The sequence below is a fragment of the Chlorocebus sabaeus genome, chromosome 10, assembly GCF_047675955.1.
Source record: "Chlorocebus sabaeus isolate Y175 chromosome 10, mChlSab1.0.hap1, whole genome shotgun sequence".
In the NCBI taxonomy this organism is placed as follows: domain Eukaryota; kingdom Metazoa; phylum Chordata; class Mammalia; order Primates; family Cercopithecidae; genus Chlorocebus; species Chlorocebus sabaeus.
In genome coordinates this window covers 105,743,381-105,762,904 of record NC_132913.1, presented here as the reverse complement: position 1 = coordinate 105,762,904, position 19,524 = coordinate 105,743,381, and the positions used below count along the sequence as shown (strand labels likewise).

Genomic DNA, 19,524 nt, shown 5'->3' with positions numbered 1-19,524 from the left:
CGGTACTGTTTCTTTCTTTTTCAATTGAGACAAGGTCTCTCTATGTTGCCAAGGCTGGGTCTCCAGCTCCTGGGCTCAAGCCATCCTCTGGCCTTGGCCTCCCAAAAGTGCTAGGATCACAGGCATAAGTCACCATGTCCAGGCTCCAGTAATATTTCAGAACTTCCCCGAAACTGTTTCCTCCTTTGCTACTGCATTCTTCACTGGGTTGAGGGTTAAGACCTACCTAACAGTAGTAATCGACATCTCAATGCAGGACTTCTGAATTCTGACTCCAGGAAAACACCTGCTTTCCCGGTTGAGTAATTCCAAACAGAGATTCTAAGTTCCATCTCTAGGTTTGCATGTTTGCAGTTTTAAACTCGAAAAGTGCATTTATCTCAAAAGCACAGAATTATCAAGGATTTTAATTACTGATTTATTTCTAATGTAAAAATGGGAAACAAATGGCCTCCAGTAGGAAATTAATTTAATCTGCATAGTCATGCAATGGAATACTTTACGGCATTAAGATTGTGCTTTTGAAGACTATTTAGTGAGAAGAAAAATGTTCATGATAAAATATTAAGTAAAAAGAAGGGCAGTAAACGAAACATCATACAACATACCCCACAGTAGATAAACAAAATACATACAGAAATGTAATAGCCAAAGAAGGCCCCAAAGCGAACGCTTCCCCCTAGGAACTAGGAGGGGTGGAGAGAAGTTACTTTCTTCCCTGCATTTCTGTTCGTTTTGTAGCTTCCCATCAATATCATATATTGCCTTTAAATCCGAAAATACCCCCGTGTTACCAGTGAGGCGTCGTCGGGGCGCTGAGAGATGCGCGCGCCCGGGACAGACCCCTGCGCCCCCTGGCGGCGCCCCGAGGCCCCGCCCCACGAGGCCCGCGCGACGGGGCGGGGCGCGGAGCCCCAGCCCGAGCCCAGCCCTGCCCCGCCTGGGAGGACTTGCAACACTCGGAGGCTAGGAACGCACCGTCGGGAACGGCGCAGGCAAGCCAGGGGGCCTGGGCCGGCGCCTTTGGGGACTGTGGGCGGTGGGGACTGGGCCAGGGCTGGGGCGGCCACGCGCCGGGGCGCCTCAACTTTTCGGAACCCGCTTCCGGCTTGCCCGCTCCTGGGCCCAAGGAGCCCGTTCCAGAATGGGGATCTCCCCGCCTGGCCCTTGGCGTTTCGCTCTTCCTGGGCGCGCGGGTGGGCGGCCCGGTCTGTGGAACCTGGTTAGCCTTGGGAGCCCAGCAGCGTGTTGTGGGCACTGGTGAGCGGAGCCAGGGTCTGGGGGTGTCCTCGTGTCCCCTCTTTCGGGCACGAGTGGCCTCTCTGTCGTAGGGCCTGTCCACCATGGCAGCCCAAGTGGCCAGCTGTGTGGGATGAGGGCTTTCATGGCCCTCAGCTGGTGAGAAAAGGGAAGAGGGAGGGAAGATAGCCAGGGCCTGGCACGGACCCCAGGTTGCCCCCGCACGCGTTGGGGCCAGTCTTGATGTAGACAGGTGAATATTTAAGGGGTGGGGAAGGGGGGTCCTAGCTTGCAGCTGGGGCAGAAGCCAATGAGCAGCTCAAATGTTTGACATGGAGAAGTGGCCACCTCTGTCACCATGACTTTGACCTCTGCCAGTCCCACGTCCAGCTACTGTTTCCCGGCTGGGTTCACAGAGCTACAGGGGAGTAACATCCCCCTCGTGACTTCTTTGGGTCAGAGTGAAAACAAAACAGGGAAACAGAAAAGGGAAAGCAAGTGGAGAGGCTGGGGCAGGAGCCAGGGACCAGTGGGAGGAAGCAGAGGGAGGCTGCTGGGAGGCCAGGCCCTGACCTTGTGGGGTCGGCACCAGTTCTTGTCCTGTGGGGTCTCCATCTCCTCTCACTCCTCTGTGGCCTGTGCATGGTACCCAGGAGTTTGGGGTTCTACCTGAGCATCCTGGACATGGGATAGGTAGGCCTGGGAACGCAGGTCGGAGCCAGATGTCATGGAAGGGCCCTCAGGTGTCCCGTTCTCTGGGCTTTGAAATATTCATCTCATCGGTGAGCTTTGGTTTCCAAGCTGGCGCCGTTGGGCTGGCCAGCGGTGGCAGGGGAGCCACGTGCCTCCTGGGGCTGCTTTGTGGGCACAAAGGGGGAGCCATACTTCCTCCTCACCTGCCTCCTCTCTTTGTCTCTCTGGTCATGAGGATCCAGAGAACCAGTTAATAGCTTAAATGGAAGAGGCAGGACCACAGTGTCAGGGGCCCTGTCTTCCTGTGCTATGACCTCAAGGCCTCACTTGTAAAAATGAGCACATCAGAGAGGTAATGATGGGTTATCCTGTAAGTGTTGGGAGAGCCTCATGTCATCAGCTGGGGTAATAGCCACCTGGGCTCAGCCTCCTCCCCCGGGAATGGGTGCCTCAGCCAGACGCTGTCTACCTCAGAGCACCTCCAACCACAGGCCTCACCCTGGGCCCTTCAGAAACAGCAGAAGCCACAGAGAAGGGAAACACACATACTTGCGTGTTTTCAGAGGGCTGAACTGGGAGGACCAGAGAGTGGAAGCTTATACACTTCTCTGGGAAGAAGTTCTGCTAACGACATGGCTGACCATGACATGGGCCTTCTGGACCTATTCTGTTGGGGACACTGGAAGGGATGACCTTGACAGAATCTTCCAACCCTAAGATTCTGGGATTCTAGGCCAAAACCTGTGTCTTGTTTTGAAGTAGAAATGATATCCAGAAGTCCACAGGCCACAGTGGCAGGTACCTCTATTGGAGGGGAGGGAGATAATAGTGGGCCCCCACTTTTGCCTGTAATGATTTGTGCTTTGCTCCGTTGCACAGAGGTGAGGTTAGGGGTGCCCGTTTCCTGGTTCTGTGCTAGCTGGATATGTCCCCCAGCCCTTGGCAGTAAATACCATGGTGGGATAGCAGCTATGTGGAATGGGGGAAGGGGAGGACCCTCACCAGGGATCCTGGCACTGGGCTGACCCCCTGAAAGTGAGAGGGCATGTCTAGTACTTCATGTGACTGCTCTGAGGGGCAGCTAGGTGGACACACAAAGGTTTTAAGAGAGGAGGAGTTAGGATATGAATGATTCTCAGGGTTGGGTGTCTATAATACAAAGGTGGCCTGGATCAGCATCCGACAGAATGTTAATAGGTTTGCCACGATAAAAGTGGTTCAGGCTTAAGGAAGTTTGAAGGAACACTGGGTTAAACAAAGCTGAACAGGGTTGCTTATGGCAGGACTTCTCAGGGGCTGAATATGCCATTGTGAATTTCCAAGAAGGGGGCGTGGATTGTTTCTCAAGCGTCATCTGTTTCCAGTGCTCATCCATTAACGTCTCCTGGGCGTGTTCTTTAGAACAGTCGGGGAAGTGCCTGGCTAGGTGATTCTGTTTCTCCACTCTCTGGCTCCCATAAACAAGTCCCTACTCCTTTCCCCCACATGGGCTGATTTAGGGATAAAAGGAGGCCAGGGGATGTCATTTGCCTGGATTCCTGCGGCTAGTTCATGAACCCAGGTCGGTGGACTTCCTGCCTTCTAGTCTTTCTTTTCTAGAGTGTTATAATGTTTAGCCCGGGGGTAACTGATCACCCAGGAAGAGCTGGCCGTAGGGTCCAGACAGCATTATGGGTACAGTTTGGGAGGGTATGGACAGCCCCATACTGAGAACATGCCATGTCCTCCTGCTTCTGAAGGTGTCCTCTCAAATGGTTGCACATCCGTAGTGACCCCCCAGTGTAGGTTCTTCGGGAGCCATGCCATTCTGCCCTGAAGCCTTCTGTTAGGCTATTCATTCGGAATCAGAAACTGGCAGAGTGGACTTTGATCTTTCAGGTTTTTTTTTTTTTTTTTTCTGTTGCACAGGCTGGAGTGCAGTGGCATGGTGTTGGCTCACTGCAGCCTACGTCTCCCATGTCCCAGGTTCAAGCGATTCTCCTGCCTCAGCCTCCCCAGAAGCTGGGATTATAGGCACGTGCCACCGTGCCCGGCTAATTTTTGTATTTTTAGCAGAGACAACGTTTCACCATGTTGGCCAGGCTGGTCTCGAACACCTGACCTCAAGTGATCCACCTGGGTTGGCCTCCCAAAGTGCTGGGATTACAGGCATGAGCCACACCATCCCGGCCATTCTTTCAGTTGAGGGGAATTGTCTTACTGATGTTAAAAGTCGGTCTAGAGATGTGGCTCTCACAGTGGAGTCAGTCCCAAAGTCAGGACAAGAACTCGGGTCCCTGCCTCCTAGCCCAGGACCCAGGCTTCAGATCAACTTTCTGCAGGGGAAAGAAATAATGGTAGCAGCAATAGCTTGCTCAGCTTCTATCTATCGTTTTGATCTTTGCTGCCTGACCCCCACCCTGGGTGCTGCCTATTCATGCAGGTGCCTGCTACAGGTGCCTCAGGGGCTTCTACTCCTGCCTGATATAAAAGCAAAGAGGCTGAATTTTAAATCAGGCATGAGATCTGGGCTTAAACTCATCTCTGCTGTTTGCCTGCTGTGGGACCCTAGATCTTTTTTTCTCTGAATTTCAGTTTTCTCATCTATAGAGTGGGATGGGGGTAAGAATACCTCACAGCACTGTTGCAAGGATCAGATGTGCCTTAGTTATTATAGGTTGAGTATCCCTTATCCAAAATGGGGACAATTTTGACAATTTCTTTCCCTCCCTTTTCCTTTACCCACTCCAACTCCCTTCCACCCCCAAGAAAACACTTTACTCTCCTACTCCAGCATATAGGCACGATGTCCATGGGGGCAGACATCTACAGTGGCAGCAGCACATGGATTTTGGATTTTTTCAGATTTGGGGCTATGTATATTATACTTACTGGTTGAGCATCCCTAATCTGAAAATCTGAAATGAGAAATGCTCCAGTGAGCATTCCTTTGAGTGTCATCTTGGTGCTCAAAAAGTTTCAGATTGTGGAGTATTTTGGATTTTGGAAATGAGGGATATTCAACCTGGACTTCCTTAGTTGTGTAGTAAGTACTGGAAGTGGTTCAACTACTCTAAGTGGTTGCCTTCCTTCCCTAGCTATTTTATTTATTTATTTTTTGAGATGGAGTCTCGCTGTGTCGCCCAGGCTGGAGTGCAGTGGCGCCATCTTGACTCACTGCAAGCTCCGCCTCCCGAGTTCACTCCATTCTCCTGCCTCAGCCTCCCGAGTAGCTGGGACTACAGGTGCCCGCCACCACACCCAGCTAAGTTTTTGTATTTTTAGTAGAGACAGGGTTTCACCGTGTTAGCCAGGATGGTCTTGATCTCCTGACCTCGTGATCCACCCGCCTTGGCCTCCCAAAGTGCTGGGATTACAGGCGTGAGCCACCATGCCTTCCCTAGGTCTTTATTGGGGTTAGTTATCAGTCTCATTTTTCTGTCTCTTTCCCCTCCTAATCTTGAAGTTCAATGAAAAGACAGGAGATGATGAAACAAAGGAGGTGAACAAGGACTGCGCTCACAAGTATTTCAGCATCAGTTTGCTAATGGCTTCCTCTTCCCTTATCTGTACTCCCAGGCCATCCTGACTTGGGTGGGGTAACCTGAGATTACCACTCTGATCACAGGATTCTACTCCAGACGAGGGTGGCGGAGCTGTGGTGCCTGGGTCCTCTCGTGATCCCCAGGACGGCCTCTCCCTCCTGGTAGCTTGGAGCCACCCCTTGGTCTCCATGGGTTCAGACAGAGGCCACCCTGGCTAGAGAGGGGTGGCCTCGAGTTGGGGGCCAGAAGTCGAGGGCTGGCAGTCTTTTTTTTTTTTTTTTGAGACGGAGTTTCACTCTTGTTGCCCAGGCTGGAGTGCAATGGCGTGTTCTTGGCTTACTGCAACCTCCGCCTCTCCGGTTCAAGCGATCCTCCTGCCTCAGCCTCCCTAGTAGCTGGGACTTCAGGTGTGCGCTACCACGCCAAGCTAATTTTTTGTATTTTTTAGTAGAGATGGGGTTTGACCATGTTAGCCATGATGGTCTTGATCTCCTGACCTGGTGATCCACCTGCCTCGGCCTCCCAAAGTGCTGGGATTACAGATGTGAGCCACTGCGCCCGGCCTGGTCTTAACTGTTTCTGAGCTGAGAGGTCACTAGAGAACTGAGAGAATGGTAGCTTGTTCTGGCTCCTCCTTGGGAGAGGGTGTGTGGTGGTGTCTGTCACTCAGAGAGTGGGCGGGGCTGGGAAGGGACGTTCCAAACCCATGACCAAGAGGGCTGTTCTGGGGTGGAGCAGGAACTTTCTTGGCTCTGGGGTTTCCTTGTCTGTCAAATGACCAGCTGAGATCCAAAGTCTAAGCCAGCTCTGATATTTTAGTGTTTAGATCCCTGTGGCTTCATCCTCTTAATCCCAAAGTTCAGGCTGATAGAAGGATATTTAGTTGATTCTGGGCCCCCTTGGTGCAGAATCAGGCCTGGTGAGTTGCCCAAACGCGCTCCTGGGTATATCTTTTTACTCGTCTGCTCTCGTGGCTATGAGGTCAGCTGTGCCCTGGGGTAGGAGGATCAAGTGTTTTCTTGTGGGGGCAGATAAAGGAAAAGGGAGGGGAACAAACCGTCAGATCCGGGCTGTGCTCCTGCGCCTGCTGGGTGGGGTTTCCTGAGATGCGAATTCTGAGCTATTCTTTCCACTCTGGGCATCCGTCCCTGGCAGGGAGGAGGGCAGGCTGCCTGGACCAGTCAGCTGCTCCTTTCCATCCCGCTGTCCAGTACACACACTTTCCCCTTGCTGTAACCCCAGTAGCTCAGGCCTCCTCTGCAGATTCCAGAGCCTTAACCCTTCAGATACCCCCAGGAGAGCCCCAGCCGGGGCCTCAGTAGGCCAACAGCAGGATTACCACGCTGAGACGGCTCCAGGGGAGGATGTGCTTCCATCTCTGCATCTGAAAACCGTGACACCCAGCAAGTCCTGCTGTCTGAGCTCACCCACTTGTGCCGCTGCTGTGGTAGAAAGCAGGGGCTCTGGTTCCTTCCTAATGGGGGACTGCGGCCCGGAGAGAGGAGCAAACTTAGATCTATAATGAGCAAGGATAGGGCACAGTCTGAATGCCTTGATACCAGGCATTGTGAGGCGAGGAAGAATGTTCTAATGATTTGAGCTGTCTGCAGCCAAGGGGCTTGCTCCACGTTGCTGGAGTTCCTTCAAGCAGAAGGTGGGCCAGATGCGGTGGCTCATGCCTATAATCCCGGCACTTTAGGAGGTTTCGGTGGGTGGCTAACTTGAGGCCAGGAGTTTGTCAGCCTGGCCAACATGGTGAAATCCTCTTTCTACCAAAACAACAAAAAACAAAAAGAAGCAGAAGGTGAATGCCTACTGTATTTTGGGAAAATTCAGGCTTCCAGTGGGAACCTTAAAATTCCTTTTTAGCCCCTGCAGACTGTGAGCCCCTCTAGTAGCTGCTGGCAGAACCCAGAAGATCTAATTTCTAGTCTTTGGGTATCATCCTCACTCTTGGTCAATCTCGTGATCTCTCTCCCCTTCTCCCTCCTTCCCTTCCCCTCCATTCTCCAGTCTCTACCCTTAGACATAGCTACTAAAGTAAACACTGACCCTTTCCCCCTTTGCTGCTACCTAGGCAGATGCCAGCCCCACACCTCATCCCTAGCGGAGGCCTCGATGATGTGGAAGTGCCCAGGGCCCTTATGGAGGCTGGGCAGGAGCCCAAGAGCAGGCTCTAAGGCTGCCAGACCTGGCAGCCATGGGCCCCGGAGGCTCTTGCCAGTCTGACAGTGTTCTTGGCACTGCTCAGAGGTGAGTGTGGCTGAGTTTAGCAACTCCCCTAGCTAGCGTTAATGCTGGGGTTTCCTCTCCTGTGCCCAGGTCTCTCTATGCAGACAGCTAGGATGTCGTCCTGTCCCCAGGACCAGCTCGGTAACCAAGGACAGGTCCCTGTGCTATGGCTGTCTAGTTAGTAAAGTGAGGGGTTGGCTGGCCTTGGGTGAGTTTCTTTTCAGTTCTAACCTTTATGTATCTCCATGCCTGGGCCATCCTCTTCACCCGGGGCCATTGGCCAGGGTGTTAGCCCCATGGTGATGTGGAGGGCCTGAGTAGTTTGGCTTCCACTTGTGTCAGCCTCCTGTTGTCATGAGAGGGTTTTAGATGGAAGCTATGGCAGAAGTGATGAGAAGGTTGGCTAGACAGGGTGTTTTCGGGGGAGAGATTAAGACCAGGCGCTTGGGAGTCAGTCTTGGGGCTCATTTTGACTTCATCATACTTTAGCTTGGTTATCCTGGCCAAGTGATTTCATTCTTCTGTGCCTCAATCTCTTCTCTTGTAAATGGGAATAATAATAACAGTATTAACTTGCTAGACTGTTGTAAGGATTTAATGAAAATAACCAACCTTTATCCCCGTTGATCAGGGGTCGGGTTTCATTCTACGCACTCTATGTGTATTTTCTTTTTTCTTTTCTTCGAGATGGAGTCTCGCTTTGTCACCCAGGCTGGAGTGCAGTGGCGCGATTTTGGCTCACTGCAACCTCCGCCTCCCCGGTTGAAGTGATTCTTCTGCCTCAGCCTCCCAAGTAACTAGGATTCTAGGTGCCTGCTGCCATGCCCAGCTAATTTTTATATTTTTAGTAGAGATGGGGTTTCACCATTTGGCCAGGCTGGTCTTGAACTCCTGATCTCAGGTGATCCACCTGCCTCAGCCTCTCAAAGTGTTGAGATTATAGGCGTGAGCCACTGTGCCAGGCCTGCTATGTGTATTTTCTCACTTAATTTTTATAGCAACCCCGTGGAGGGTACTATTACTAGTGTGAGACCCATTTTCCAGGTGAAGAAACTGAGGCATAGTGAGTTGAAGTGGTCATGGCAGTTTCTGGTGTGGATGGGCTGATGGCTGAGGTGCCTGGAGGACTGGCCTGGAAACTGCTGTGTGCAGGCAGGCCTACTAGCACATGCTTTTGAAACCAAAAGCCTGAAAGGGAGGGGCAAGGGAGGCAAGAGTGAGGCTCTGAGTCAGCACCCTCTGAGCTGCACCAGAACCTTGGAGTCCTGGCGGCCCATGCGAGGCTCACCCTTCTCTCTGAGTCACCTTTCACCCGGTGGCTGCCACAGCCACTTGGTCTGGAAAGTTACCTGTTTGCCCTGCTTGGCTCAGAGGAAGGAGCAGGGGCAGCTCTCTGGCCAAGCGAAGGTCAAGCCCTGCAGAGCTGAGTTCCCAGGATCATAGTCTGTTGTTAGAGGGGGCAGTGGGCTTAGAGGTCGTGTGGCCCCCACCTTATTTCACAGCGGTGCACCCTGAGGAGGTGCTGGGACACATCATGGTGACATCATGGTTGGGGTTTCTGTCCACAGAGCCTTTCCGGCTAGTGCCTTTTTTTTTGAGATGGAATCTTGCTCTGTTGCCCAGACTGGAGTACAGTGGTGTGATCTCAGCTCACCACAACCTCTGCCTCCCGGGTTCAAGTGATTCTCCTGCCTCAGCCTCCAGGTACACGCCACCATGCCTGGCTAATTTTTGCATTTTTAGTAGACCAGGGTTTCACTATGTTGGCCAGGCTGGTCTCGAACTCCTGACCTCATGATCTGCCCACTTCAGCCTTCCAAAGTGCTGGGATTAGAGGCGTGAGCCACTGCACCAGGCCAGCTTTGTATTTCTGGCCTGACATTCTTGCCCTGGTTCTACCCCAGCCCCTCTGGGGAGATGGAGAACAGCTTTCCTCAAAATAACCCACTTAAGAGACCTGGACTTTTGTTCAATTCCCCCTCCTCAACCCTCCCTGCCACTTTCCCTTCTCTGAATTATCCCAGTGGTCATAAGAGAGAAGAGTTAAGACAGTCCTTTATCTGATCCCTGAACTGTGCAGTGTGCCCTAAATAGAGACGCTGGTCTCTCTTGCTTCCAGCAGAGCCTCTGAGAGCCTCTGGTATCTGCTGACCTGCATCTGGGGGTGTCCTCCTTGGGGATCCTAAAGCCCCCTGTAGATGCTGTAGAAGAGGTGGTGGCCCTGTCAAGCCCAGACTGCCAGGGCTTGTCCTTACTGGGGATGCAGGGGCCCTCTAGGGGCCTCCTTAGCTCTTCCTAAGCCTGCATCTCTGCTACCTCAGAGGGGACCACCAGGCCCAGAGGAGAGTAACTGACAGAGGAGGCATAAGAGCACCGCATAACATAAAGGACCTGGACCCAGGATCTGGAAGGCCTCCATCCTGGTTATGCCACTGACCTGCGAGTTCTGGGCTCCTGGGGAATCACTTCCCTGTTCAGGGCCTGCATTCTCTCATCTGAAGTGAGCATTTGGAGCTTATGGCCTCGAGGTCCTTTCCAACTCCAGTTTGGGGTTCCCTCCCCCTGGTTCCTTGGCCCTCCCCTGGCTGTGGGACTCTTCCTGCTGCAGGGAAGGCATTCCCTTGACCTTGTGGCCTGACTCCTCAGCTCTTTCTCCTCCCTGCTAGCACTGCACCTGGAAAACAGGTGGAACTCACAGAGAGCCTGGGATTCAGAACATCTGTCTCCCCCTCCGGGCGGCCGAGGGGCCCTGCACTCACTCTCTCCTCCCTAGCAAGGCCAGAGAGCAGCCGTGGTCGCAGGCTGCCACATGCCTTTCTGACACGCCACTGCTGTTATTTGAAGGAACCAGAAAGTCCTGTCTCAGGCTAGCCCTTTGGCACAGCCTCCCTGCCCCCAGCCCCTGTACTACCCACCCCTGCTTCTCAGGCTTCCTGACTCAGCCTGCCACTGGCCCCCGGGTCCCTGGATCCCTTCCCCCTTGGGGCCTGGCAGCTCTGGCGCTGGGGCTAGCTTGTTTTCCTCCACTTCTCCCCCTGGCTCTCCACTTTGAGCCTTGGCTCCAACCCAGCTCTGGCTTCCAGGCCTGGCATGCCCGTGGCAGCCGTGGCAGGGGCAGAGCTAACCCTTTCAGAGGGTCCCAGCTGGACCTGTGAGTTGCCAGGAGGCTGTGCCTGGGCCATCTGGCTTCTTCGCTGGTTCTGCCATCAAGCCACCAACACTGGAAGGTTTTCTTAAATGAGAACAGGGAGTTCCCAGGCTCCCTGGTTCCCTGTCTCCTCAGCGAATCCTTCCTCCTGCTTTCCTATGGCTGGGGAGCTGCACAGCGAGAGGCCCGTAGACAAAAAGCAGGCGCAGAGGCAGGAGGGACAGGAGCCCAGCTGGTGGAGAGGCGGCCTGTGGACAGCAAATGACACGCTGCCCTCTAAGGAGAAAATAGGAGGTGTTCCTCTCCACAGAGGCAACCTGGATAAGGCTGGAAGTGGGGCCACGAGGCTGAGCGAGCTGGGCCTGGGTATTCATGATTGCTTTTCTCCTCTTCCATTTCAGGTCCCAGCAGCTGGGGTTCCCCTTCAGCCTGTGAGCGGCCATGTCCAACCCCAGCGCCCCACCACCATATGAGGACCGCAACCCCCTATACCCAGGCCCTCCGCCCCCTGGGGGCTATGGGCAGCCATCCGTCCTGCCGGGAGGGTATCCTGCCTACCCTGGCTACCCGCAGCCTGGCTACGGTCACCCTGCTGGCTACCCACAGCCCATGCCCCCCATCCACCCGATGCCTATGAACTACGGTGAGTCCTGGAAGGGCAGATGGAGGGTGTGTGGGAGGGACAGCACTTGGAGCAGATGAGGCCACCACCTCCTGCCCCCTTTCTCTTCTGGTTCCCTTTAAATCCCTTTTCTCATCTTCTCTGTTGAGATCTCTCCCTCTGTTTCTCGTCTTTGTTACCCTCCACTTTTTTTCTCTCAGCAACTGGCCCCCAGCCACTTGCTGGCCCCTTTGTTCAAGGAGACCCACGAGGCATGTCCCAGAACAAGTATACACCACAGGAGAATGGGGCTGGGTCAAGTAATGACTCCTGAGGGGTTACCTCAGGGTACCGGCTCTGTTTCCCAACAAGCTGCTGCCACCTCCCAAACCTGATGACTTCCTTAGGAGCTCCTTTGGGAACCTGAACCACTTTCCTCATCCTTTAAAGTGAAATCTGACTTTTGCAAAAGACATTTGGAGCCAAGTTTGGTAAATATCATGGCAGGAACATGCTGTGTTTGGTCAGAAATGAGGTGGGGCTGGGCGTGGTGGCTCACGCCTGTAATCCCAGCACTTTGGGAGGCTGAGGTGAGCGGATCACCTGAGGTCAGGAGTTCGAGACCAGCCAGGCCAGCATGACAAAACCCCATCTCTACTAAAAATACAAAAACTTAGCTGAGTGTGTGGCGTGCACCTGTAATCCCAGCTACTTGGGAGGCTGAGGCAGCAGAATCGCTTGAACCCAAGAGGTGGAGGTTGCGGTGAGCCAGGATCGCACCACTGCACTTCAGTCTGAGCAACAGAGCGAGACTCTGTCTCAAAAAAAAAAAAAAAAAAAAAAAAAAAGAGGCCGGGTGCAGTAGCTCACGCCTGTAATCTCAACACTTTGGGAGGCTGAGGTGGGCGGATCACGAGTTCAAGACCAGCCTGGCCAACATGGTGAAACCCTGTCTCTACCAAAAATACAAAAAATTAGCTGGGTGTGGTAGCACATGCCTATAATCCCAGCTACTCGGGAGGCTGAGACATAAGAATCACTTGAACCCGGGAGGCAGAGGTTGCAGTGAGCCGAGATCATGCCATTGCACTCCAGTTTGGGCAACAAGGCCGAAACTCCGTCTCAAAAAAAAAAAGGAAATGAATTGAAGTTAGAGTGCAGTGAGTCTTCCTGGGTGGCTCAAGTGTGGATTTTAAAAGTAGTTCCCAAAGAGGCATTCAGGCATCCAGGGAATGTTTGCAGCCCTGCAGCATCTCTGAACCCCAGAGGGCTGTCAGCCAGCTCTCACCTGGACATGTGCGCTGGTGCGGATCTGCGCATGGGTCTTGCACAGTCACGCACACCCTCTGCACACCTGCCTCTGTGAGGCTGATGCAGATCCCCGTCTTCAGCTCCATCCCTGCTGCTGCACAAACTGCACTCTGCTGCCATCTTTTTCTCCAGCCCTCTGTCCCTGTCCCCTGTTCTGCCCTGGCTGGCTGCCCCAGTGGATGCCCGCACATGCTCCTGCTTGGCTTCTTCACTACATTATGACCCCGCAGTGAACCCCTAGTGGTGTGGGCTGGGCACACAGAAACCCTCCACAGATGCATGCGAGGAACATTTCCCACCTAAACCCCCTCGTGACAGGCCAGCTCTGGGTCACTCTGAGGGTGTCTAGAGGACCCCAGCTTGGGAGAAGAGTTCCTGTTGTAACACTTGTCTTTGGCTGGAGACACCTGAGACTTTGAGAGTGTCAGGGAGGCTTTGGGATTGAGGCCACATGTCTCAGGTCCCTAGCTGGTCAAGTGTCATCTGTCCCTAGGCCCAGGCCATGGCTATGATGGGGAGGAGAGAGCGGTGAGTGATAGCTTCGGGCCTGGAGAGTGGGATGACCGGAAAGTGCGACACACTTTTATCCGAAAGGTAAGATACGCGCTGGGAGGTGGGTGTACCTGGGGCCCTCAGGCTGTGGGAATGGGGAGTGGGTAGGCCACAGTAGCTCCATGGCACCAATTCCATGAAACACGCTGGCTGCCTGTCTTCTCTAGCCTTGTCTGCTTCTCAGAGGGGCACCTGGCTTCTCTAACCCCAAGGTTCCCCCCGTTTTTGCACCTCTCTTCTTGACCATGTTTTGGGAGGACACATTCAGTCTGGGAGAATCTCCTAGGTGGGCTCTGCCACAGTGCCCACCTTCCCCAGACATCTTTCTCCCCTTAGACTATAGGCAGCTTGGAGCCAGAAATGATCCTACTCGCTTGTAACCCACCCTTTCCATCTCATAGCTGCACAGAACGTGCAGACTGAGCTGCTGGGTGTGCAGAGGCCGTACTGGTAGAGCATGGTGGCCAGGCAGGGCAAGTCAGTAGTCACCGAGGCTGGTGTTGGACAGGAGGGGAGATGGCAGGGAGCATGGGAGGGGAGCTGAGGACACATGCCTCTGAGCCAGGCATCTCGCTGGGGTCGCCTCTGGGCCAGGCTGCAGCTAGGAAGGGTTCTTGAGTGGGAGGAAAGGATTGGGGGCTGGCAGCTTCCTGGGGGAGGCCAGGGGTGCCAGAGGGTGACCCATGCCCGGCTGTCTGTATCCAGGTTTACTCCATCATCTCCGTGCAGCTGCTCATCACCGTGGCCATCATCGCTATCTTCACCTTTGTGTAAGTCTCTAGGCCTTGCCACCCACTCCTGCCGCCCTGGGGGTTCAGGGTCACCTGCTGGGAGTGTGGGTGGCGGTGGGCCCTGCTCTCAGGGTGACCATGGGCAATTAGAGAAGGTGGAGCCAGGGCTGCCTGGCAGGCCTGGATGGGGCAGACAAGCCTCAGGGTGACTCCTCCTGTCCTCCCCTGCCCCACAGGGAACCTGTCAGCGCCTTTGTGAGGAGAAATGTGGCTGTCTACTACGTGTCCTAGTGAGTGTGTGCTCCTCTGTGGTCGGGCAGGGAGGCAGGGGTTGCAGCTTCTGTTTCTAGGTGACCAGCTTTGCTCAGGGCAGGATCAAAATACTTTTTGGGAGGGCCCCCAAGTTGGTGCCAGTTTCCCATGCCAGAGGGTGTGGGTGTGCGTGCCCAGATGAGTAACAGACCGCCAGAAGTCAAGAGAGCAAGAGTGGGACCTGCTGGTGGTGGCATGCACGCTGCGCTGCAGCCCCCATGTCCTCTCAGCCCGTCAACTGCAGCCTCCCCAGACCTCCTTCCTGGCCAGAGCCTGGTGCTTCAGAGCATCTCAGTGACCCTGGCCGGGGGTAATCTTGTTCTTGCTTCCTGTTGTGTTGCTTTCCCTCAGACTTCCAAACAGCTGTTTGGGCCCCGACTCACTGGCCTGGTGTGTGCTGCCAGATGGGGCAGGTTTGGGCCTGAACTGCTTCCCCATCTCTTTCTCCCCAGTGCTGTCTTCATTGTCACCTACCTGATCCTTGCCTGCTGCCAGGGACCCAGGTGAGTCCCAGAGACTTAAGACAGTGAGAGGGGTGACAGGGGTTGGGATGGGGACCGAGTATTTTGGAAAGAAAAAGGATTCCTTTATAGCAGCTGAATGGAAACTTACAAGAAATGAGGAGGAGGATGATGGCAGCTACTGTTCAGGTGTATACAAAGGACCATGTGTGTGCAGGAGCTAACTAGCTGTCACTCTAATAGCAACCCTGCAAGACAGGTAGCATTTTAACCAGTTAACAAATAGGAAGAACCTGAGGCTCAAAGAGGCTGAGTAACTTTCTCCACGTCACACAGGCAGTCAGTCAGAGCTGCAAACCAGTCCAGGCGTTTCTGGCACCACAGCACAGGTCTGTCCCACTGGCCTATATTGTCCCTGTGTAGAACACCTGAACAGGTGCCAAAGGCCATGCCAGCCTCCCTCCTTGGAGTCACGGCTTAATCCTCCAGGCACAGGAGCCAAGCACTTCCTTCTGCTGCAGGAACCTCTGACACCTGAGGGGCCCCGAGTCATTTAATCAGGGCTTCTGTTTCCCTTCAGACGCCGTTTCCCATGGAACATCATCTTGCTGACCCTTTTTGTAAGTCTAGAAGGGTGGCGGGAGGGTGTGGAGATGCTGTGAGGGAGGCTGGTCCCAGGGAAGGGATGGGGACACACTGCAGAATGATGTCCTGGCTGTGTCCCCCACTTTATCTGGGCCGCCCGTTCTGATCTCCTCTGTGGCTGCCTCTTTCCAACTTGGTGGCGTTCCCCAGCTCTGGCAGAGGCCACCATGGCCACTCCCCCAGCACCCTGCCTGCCTTCCTGTTTAAGCGTTTCATTCTTGTTTCTCTCCTTCCCTCAGACTTTTGCCATGGGCTTCATGACAGGTACCATTTCCAGGTACATTCAGGGGTAAAGCACCACTCCTGGGAAGTGTGTATTGTGGGGAGTGGGGTGTTCCTGGGCCGGCAGCCAGATGCCTGGGTGGATTCTGGGCAGGTGCCCTCTGGAAGTGGTGATTTTGAAGTCATTCATATGTGGCTTAATGCCTGTTGTCTCTAACTCCTACTTCTCCCCAGTATGTACCAAACCAAAGCCGTCATCATTGCAATGATCATCACTGCGGTGGTATCCATTTCAGTCACCATCTTCTGCTTTCAGACCAAGGTGAGGGCATGGAGGGCTCTGCCCTGGCCCCCCCGACTCCCCTTTCTTATCAGGCCTGGCCCTTGAGCAGGCTTGGGCAGGCCCGGACCCCTGTACACCAGGGATGTTCCCTAGAGACCTGATCCCCTTCTCCTCATCTGCACCTACAAAACTGTGTCCTGTTTCTGTCCTTAGAATGTTGTGGGCACTCCCATGTCCCCTAGGAGGCAGCACTGGGACTCCCTGGCAGGACCAGTCTGGCTGGACTGGTTGTCACAGCGGTCTGACAGGTGCCTCCTTCTCCCTTCCTGGCAGGTGGACTTCACCTCGTGCACAGGCCTCTTCTGTGTCCTGGGAATTGTGCTTATGGTGACTGGGATTGTCACTAGCATTGTGCTGTACTTCAAATACGTGAGTGTCCCAGGAGAGCTGGGGTCAGTGAACCCAGTGTTCAGAGCAGATTTTCTATATAGTATGGTCTCGCAGGCCCCAAAGGCCCCCGGGGCAGGCTCTGACCTCCAAAACCTCTAGACTGGCTAGCAAAGGCACCAACGTGGAGGCAGCATCCTTGTGGGTGAGGGTAGACTCTATGTGGAGATGGGCGGCCTTGGAGCCAGAGCACCTGAAGCTCTGGACTGCATCATTGCACTCCTAGGGGAAGGGGTGGATTCAATCTGCCTGGCAGCTGAGAATCAGGTTCTAGGAAGCAGACTGGGAGAGGAACCCAGAGGACTGAGATGGTGGGCCTGGGTGGAAGGGACCTTGGGGGTCTTTGGATCCAATTATTTCCTTTATTCCGTTCAGCTGGGGGAGAACAGTGCCGAAGGGGAAGGATGGGGACACGAGGGCTGCCTGCCCATGGGCCAGCTTTGCCCTTCTGTGGATGGCCACCTGTGGGCATGTCATGTGGGCTGTCCTGTGGGTGCTCCCAGATTCTGATACTCACCAGAGGGGTTGGGAAGCCTCCCTTCTTCCTTAGTCTACTCCTCCCAGGCTGGGCTGTAGGAACTGGTCTATTGAATTCTGTCCATGACTGGGGGGTGCTGGATCTGCCCCCTTTAGAACTGTATTCAACTGCCTTTTTTCTAGAAGTATAGTAGACACTTGTGTACCTTGACTGGCTTTGGAGATTGGTTTTATACAGCCATTGCAGGATGGCCTCTGCTTTCTCTGCTGGATATAGCACCAGTCTTAATTTCCTCCAGGATCTGGAAAGGCAGTAGCCTTTCATGGAGAGCTAGTTTCCCTAGTTCTACCCACTCTCACGCCACTATCCTGGGGGAAGCTGAGGCCTGTGGGCCTGTGCTTTGCTGAGGTTTTTAATGCCATTCCCTGTCCCCTTCTCCAGGTTTACTGGCTCCACATGCTCTATGCTGCTCTGGGGGCCATTTGTTTCACCCTGGTGAGTAAGTCCCAGCCCCACTCTAGGAAGGGGAGCTGAAGGGATGAGGGGAGGAACCTAGGGAAGGGGGCATGAATTTAGACTGCCTGGGAGGCAAGGAATGGGGCCGTAGCTGGCCATTCCTCCCACTACTGTCCAGAGGCTCCATTGATTTTTGTGGGCACTCTCGCCATCTTTTGTTAACGCTGCCTGCTATTAGAACATTAGTCAGCCATATCATTGAGAACGGTGTGTCTGCCTCCTTTGCTAGACTGTGAGCGGCTACAGCGTAGAGCCCATATGTTATGCTGTGCAGTAATGTGGCCCTAAGCACTGTGTGGCGCATAGGCCCCCAGGACAAATCTGCTGACCAAAAATGAGCTCTGGACACTGATGCCTGAGTTCTCACTTCTGGCTCCCCTATCCTTGCAGTTCCTGGCTTACGACACACAGCTGGTCCTAGGGAACCGGAAGCACACCATCAGCCCGGAGGACTACATCACTGGCGCCCTGCAGATTTACACAGACATCATCTACATCTTCACCTTTGTGCTGCAGCTGATGGGGGATCGCAATTAAGGAGCAAGCCCCCGTTTCACCTGACCCTGGGCTCTCCCTTCCAAGCTAGAGGGCTGGGCCCTGTGACTGTGGTCTGGGCTTCAGGCCCCTTTCCTTCCCCTTGAGTAACATGCCCAGTTTCCTTTCTGTCCTGGAGACAGGTGGCCTCTCTGGCTATGGATGTGTGGGTACCTGGTGGGGATGGAGGAGCTAGGGACTAACCGTTGCTCTTGGTGGGCTTGGCAGGGACTAGGCTGAAGATGTGTCTTCTCCCCACCACTGACTATATGACACCACATTCTTCCTAACAGCTGGGGTTGGGAGGAAGATGAAAAGAGCCTATTCGATAGCTAGAAGGGAATATGAAAGGTAGAAGTGACTTCAAGGTCACGAGGTTCCCCTCCCACCTCTGTCACAGGCTTCTTGGCTACGCAGTTGGAGCTGCTTCTTCCCCCAGCAAAGCCAGAGAGATTTATCCCCGGCGTCCTGGACACATAGGCCATTATCCTGTATTCCTTTGGTTTGGCATCTTTTAGCTCAGGAAGGTAGATGAGATCTGTGCCCATGGGTCTCCTTGCTTCAATCCCTTCTTGTTTCAGTGACATATATATATTGTTTATCTGGGTTAGGGATGGGGGACAGATAACAGAATGAGCAAAGTAACCTATACAGGCCAACACGGAACAGCATCTCCCCTTGGCTTGCTCCTGGCTTGTGACGGTATAAGACAGAGCAGGCCACATATGGCCATCTGCTCCCCATTCTTCAAAGCTGCTGGGGCCTCCTTGCAGGCTTCTGAGATCTCTGGTCAGAGTGAACTCTTGCTTCCTGTATTCAGGCAGCTCAGAGCAGAAAGTAAGGAGCAAAGTCATACGTGTGGCCAGGAAGTAGCCAGGGTGAAGAGAGACTCGGTGCGGGTAGGGAAAATGCCTGGGGGTCCCTCACCTGGTTAGGGAGATACTGAAGCCCACTGTGGTACTGAAGACTTCTGTATTCTTTCCTTCTGCTAACCCAGGGACGGTCCTAAGAGGAAGGTGACTTCTCTCTAAGTTGCACTGGGGGATTTCTGACTTGAGGCCCATCTCTCCAGCCAGCCATTGCCTTCTTTGTAATATTAAGTGCCTTGAGCTGGAATGGGGAAGGGGGACAAGGGTCAGTCTATCGGGTGGGGGCAGAAATCAAATCAGCCTAAGGATATAGTTAGGATTTCTCTATTAAGTAATTAATCCTAAATATATCACACAAAGGGACACAACTATAAATGTAATAAAGTTTATGTCTAGAAGTTAAAACCCTGTATGGCTCCAGGAATATGTCTGGCTCTGCCCGAAGCATCCACTTCTTCCTTCTGCATTCTGGCTTGGTCTCTCCCACCTTTTCCAAGGTAATCAAATACACTCTATCGCAGCACTTCCCAGGGATGGATGCAATAGACTAGTGAAGGCTCAGGAGTTGGGTGGGGAAAGGGAGAGCTCAACCCTATCACACTGGATCACTGGATCTGGAAGAGACCTCTTGGCTGTAGTGCTTGACCTTTGCTACACCATGGACCCTTTCCAAAAGCTCATGAGAGCTGTCTTCCCCAAAGAGCTGTATGTATACCTACAGTTTTG

At 53.7% G+C, this 19,524-nt stretch overlaps 1 protein-coding gene across 2 annotated transcripts; it reads left to right on the top strand.

Annotated features, from left to right (window-relative positions):
* Positions 1 to 867: 867 nt before the first annotated feature.
* On the top strand, positions 868 to 19,203 carry TMBIM1 (transmembrane BAX inhibitor motif containing 1). 2 transcript variants are annotated; one of them, XM_007966256.3, is made up of 13 exons: positions 6,666 to 7,110; positions 7,534 to 7,709; positions 11,238 to 11,479; positions 13,242 to 13,342; positions 14,006 to 14,070; positions 14,268 to 14,321; positions 14,796 to 14,846; positions 15,385 to 15,424; positions 15,689 to 15,726; positions 15,906 to 15,993; positions 16,288 to 16,383; positions 17,321 to 17,374; positions 17,786 to 19,203. In XM_007966256.3, the coding sequence occupies exons 3-13, from the start codon at positions 11,278 to 11,280 to the stop codon at positions 17,930 to 17,932; spliced, it is 936 nt and encodes a 311-aa protein (XP_007964447.1). In that variant the 5' UTR covers positions 6,666 to 7,110; positions 7,534 to 7,709; positions 11,238 to 11,277; the 3' UTR covers positions 17,933 to 19,203. The 2 variants fall into 2 exon arrangements, with proteins under 2 accessions (XP_007964446.1, XP_007964447.1); XM_007966255.3 differs by lacking the exons at positions 6,666 to 7,110; positions 7,534 to 7,709 and adding an exon at positions 868 to 995.
* The last annotated feature ends 321 nt before the right edge of the window (positions 19,204 to 19,524 follow it).